General features: G+C 42.7%; 1 protein-coding gene across 1 annotated transcript; it reads left to right on the plus strand.

Annotated features, from left to right (window-relative positions):
* On the plus strand, window positions 1-4,276 carry LOC104910251 (disks large-associated protein 1-like). The gene is made up of 2 exons (XM_010708728.3): window positions 1-272; window positions 3,040-4,276. Exons 1-2 carry the CDS (start codon window positions 174-176, stop codon window positions 3,247-3,249), a joined length of 309 nt encoding a protein of 102 aa, XP_010707030.1. The 5' UTR covers window positions 1-173; the 3' UTR covers window positions 3,250-4,276.
* The last annotated feature ends 6 nt before the right edge of the window (window positions 4,277-4,282 follow it).

The following is a 4,282-nucleotide window of genomic DNA, read 5'->3' on the forward strand; positions in this document are numbered from 1 at the left end:
GGTTTGGATCTGCTGAAACTGCTTTGCTAGCAAGATTTGCAATCATTTGCACAAATGCTTTACATTAAGAGATACTAAAGCCAAACTGTTGTTTTTTTTTTCCTTCTTCTGTTGTACAGAATCCTAATGCACATCCGCGGCCAACCTCCCAGGATTTAGCAGGGTTTTGGGATATGCTGCAGTTATCCATAGAAAATATTAGTATGAAATTTGATGAACTTCATCAGTTAAAGGCCAATAATTGGAAACAGATGGATCCTCATGACAAGAAGGTAGAACATTGTAGATTTTGTATGCTTCATTTAAAACCCTGCACAAACACTGGACAAATTAAATAGGCCTCTGTGTTACAGCGTTGACGTTAAAAATGTGAAATGAAGCTCATATCAAATTAATTTCATTGTAATAACAATGTTTACATAATAATCATCTGGGATATTATCTGTAATATGTTTCAGGCATATTTTTAAACCAAATCTGTCTTTGTGAATCGGATAATGGGAATGTAGTACTTTGTTAAGTTTTACATTTAATCATATTAGACGATCAATCGTTGGAAGCAACTGCCTTATATATTGATTCTTAAAATTAAATAAATCACATTTACGGTTCACATTATTGCATATAGCAAGAGTTCTAGGTTGTGTTACTGAAAAAAAAGAGGGAAGCATTGTAACCATCGCTGACTTGATAACCGTATTACAAACAGAGCGATATCAAAAATATGCCTTCCAAAATATCACATGAAAGAACTCCTACATCTTTTTTGTTGTTGTTGTTGTTCATTTGTTGTTCCTCTTTTGTTGTTTTTTTGTTTTGTTTTGTGGGGTTTTTTTGTTTGTTTGTTTTGTAATGGGGTGATTTCATAAATGGGTCCACTTTGCTGGTAGCGCTGTTTACCCAAGAGAGCATAAAAATCATCTCAAGTGTTGGGCTTCTTAAAAAATGTAGTAATCTTGTGTCACCATGAAAAACTACCACATCTCCAAGTGTGAGTCACCTTTTCACTCTCATTTGGCTCCATTGCCTTATTTTTCTCCTCACTATCTACATCAAGACAAACAGCACTGGAGTAAGCCAAAATACACAAATGTTTCAGCCAATACTTTAAAGTCAGTCCCATTCCTAGAGGAACCATGGGTTCCATGCCCTGTCATGCTCCTATAGTATGTAATATGATGACTGAATCTCCTTTAGACTGACTGTGACCAGTCTGATACCAGTGAGTAGAGCAAGCAGGTAGGAACACCAGAAGGAGGGGACAAAACCTACTTTGGCTCTGCTAGGTGTCCAGGCTCCCCATACTCACTGTCAGCTCATTTCTGATGACCAAAGTGGCATTTTCTTTTGGGCAGATAATAACAATATTGAATCCAATTAATCTTGCAGCAGGAAGTTTGCAAAGGTAATGCTGGTAGCATCCATACCTCCTCCGGTCAAGACTAAATACTAGTTCATTCCTGACTTAGGAGTGCCGTACTCACACCATTTGTGCACACCTAGTGTTTTGTAAAGGGATGTGTGGGAATGTGTTTTCCTAGGCCAAGGTACTGAAGGCAAGTCATTTTCTTATCTTTTTTTTTTCTTTTCAGTATCTGTCATAAAAGGAAGTTAAAATTGTCAAACATGCATGCACAGAAATGCCGATATATGGTCTTTCATTAGTTTATGTAGTCAAGCGGGAAGGCCAAGTGTTTTTAATTGCACAGGAAGAAATGAGAGCTTTTCTTACAAAAACGTGCTTTTTGTTCGCTTCTGAAAAATATTTCAAGGAGTTTCTAACAAAAAGAATATAACGGGTTAAAGGAAGTTGTGTTGAATAAATGGACCTATGGTAAGCAGGTAGAGATTTTGCTTTTTAAATAATTTGACTGTATCCCTGGTTCAATTAGCATTTGTCTGTGATTTTAAATGAAAGAGATCATCTCCTTTCTTAAATAGTTTAAAAAAAAAAAGAAGAAAGAACTTTCTGTGGAATTGATATTTGCAGTTGCCTTTGGCCTTTGCCACTGGTCCCTTTTAAAGCAGCACAGATTAATCCTTGGATGGAGAGAAAGAGCAAAGTATGAATAAGTGTAACTAAGCACCTTTATCTTTTGAGCCGTGGACGCTGTTGTGATCAGCATAAGAGAAAACGCAAGGGCAGAATGGGACCTTTGTAGTGTGATAAAATCCCTCCGCTCAGAGGCTGTGTTCACAGTTGGAAGGGGATGTAACTTAAAAGACAATCTAATTAACTTGACAAAGTCTTTGTGGCTGCCTGAAATTCAGACCTGAATACACTTTTCTTTTCCAGGAGAGATCCTGCTCTTGATTTTTTTTTTTTTGTATGCACGCACCAGGCTGTACATAATAGTCCTCCTTGTCACTTGCGTAGCTGGAGCTAGCCGCCACTGTGATGATTAATGCATGTTCTCTTCATGGCTTTTAATTTTTTCCTACTGGTTTTTCAAGCTAGAGCTGACTATAGAGTGGCATGTCTATTTAGCGGGAGGCTGGGGTTTATGTGTTTGCACAATCAGACTCAAAGAGGGGGATGTGGGGGGAAGTTACTAAGCTATACGAAATATGTGCCTGACTATATGTTTCATGTTTTGGATGGTTATTGTTCCGATGCACCAGCTGCAGGCAGCTAGTGGTTGGGATGCCGAGCCCAGTGCATCTCAGCGCTGCCACAGGCCCACCTTGTGCCACACGCGTGCCGTTTTTAAGGGCCGAGGTGACGCACACGTCCCGGCCCCGTCCAAGGATGGCCCTCAGCCAAGGTTGTTACCAGCCACAGGAGCCAGGCTGCCGGGGCCACGCTGCCGAGAGTGGGATTTATTCCTCAGCCGCGTGAAGCAGTGCCAGTGGTACGAGGCCGCGCCTGAGATGCTCTCCTCTCTAGCTCAGTTTCTAGCCAGTTGACTGAAGACTAAAGGGCAGATAGGAGCTAACAGATCATAGGTAAAATGTGTGTTCTAACTACTGACGCGTCCTAGTTTTTCCCGCCTTTCCCTGAGAAGCTCTATAATGCCATTAACCTTCTGCTTTGATCAGGAGAGAAGGGTCCCTCCTCCAGTGCCAAAGAAGCCATCGAAAGGTCAGGTGCCGCTCATCCGGGAACGCTCTCTGGAGAGCTCGCAGCGTCAGGAGGCCCGCAAGCGGCTGATGGCTGCCAAGCGCGCGGCGTCCGTCCGGCAGAACTCAGCCACCGAAAGCGCCGAGAGCATTGAGATATACATCCCCGAAGCCCAGACCAGGCTATGAAGGGATCCGACCAGGAGGACTCTCTCTGGCAAGACAAGTCTCCTGTACAATCTGCCCCTCTAGGCTCCTGCTCCAGGTCACCGCCACCAAGTATTTGTACCTCCTCCTCCCTCTGCTCCCCCCCTCTCCCCACTCTCTGTACACAGTCCCGGTGACCCCGATGAATCCCACCACCGTGCCGTAGTTGTCGGTTCTCCGAGAGATTTCCTCTAACCACCCTTGCTTCCTGAAGGTTTGCCCATGTCACCATGATGCTTTGTCACATGTACTGATGCTGCCACCTCGCCTCATGTAAACGAGTACAATCCTTTTTCTGTTTGAAGTGAATAAACGCGGCGCTCGGATCCCCATGCATACGCGCACCTGTACAGTAGGCTCCATTTAACCCACCCACGACCTTTAGTTGATCTAAAGCTAGCCTGTTACCTAGTGTACAGCAATATCCAACCGCAGGGGATTTTGGAAATTTCAGTCACGCAGGGTGATCCTTTTGGACTCTGCCGTCTTCCTCATAAAAGATGAAAGGAGCTATGACTCGGATTCCCCTTTTGTTATCTTTTTTTTTTTTTTTAAAGCAGATGGCGCACTTTATTCTAAACCTCCAAATCACACCTTCTCACCTGATTTTAAGGAGTCACCAAGGGGGGAGCAGTTGGGGTGGGAGCGGGGAGGAGGGTAAAAACACAGACCTGGGGGTGAGAAATGAAAGCGTATCCCGCAGGTGGGAGGGTGAGGGATAGAAAGATCCCAAGGAAAGATGCCTGCACACTCACAGCTGCACAAACTGCCTCATTTTTATTTCATCAATCACTACTTAAACATTTCAATCAGCAGAAGATTGTAAATTCGATCTTCCAGGGAAATAATCTATTTTGAAAGGCAATAAAAGAGTGAAAAGGAAGGAAATAAGAAGCAAGGACAGTTGAAGATAATATAAAAGAAGGGTTTTCTTGTCCAAGTATTAAGAATTTTTAAAATTGTACTGTATTGTCAATTCCTCTTGTATTGTATTGTATGGATTATATTGGTTAAA

This window comes from Meleagris gallopavo, chromosome 3, assembly GCF_000146605.3.
Source record: "Meleagris gallopavo isolate NT-WF06-2002-E0010 breed Aviagen turkey brand Nicholas breeding stock chromosome 3, Turkey_5.1, whole genome shotgun sequence".
Classification (NCBI taxonomy): Eukaryota; Metazoa; Chordata; class Aves; order Galliformes; family Phasianidae; genus Meleagris; species Meleagris gallopavo.

Bases quoted from the DNA above. Each gene is read 5' to 3' on its own strand.
- LOC104910251 (XM_010708728.3), top strand. From the start codon at position 174: ATGCTGCAGTTATCCATAGAAAATATTAGTATGAAATTTGATGAACTT. The intron at 273-3,039 runs GTAGAACATTGT...TGCTTTGATCAG, and splicing joins TGGATCCTCATGACAAGAAG to GAGAGAAGGGTCCCTCCTCC.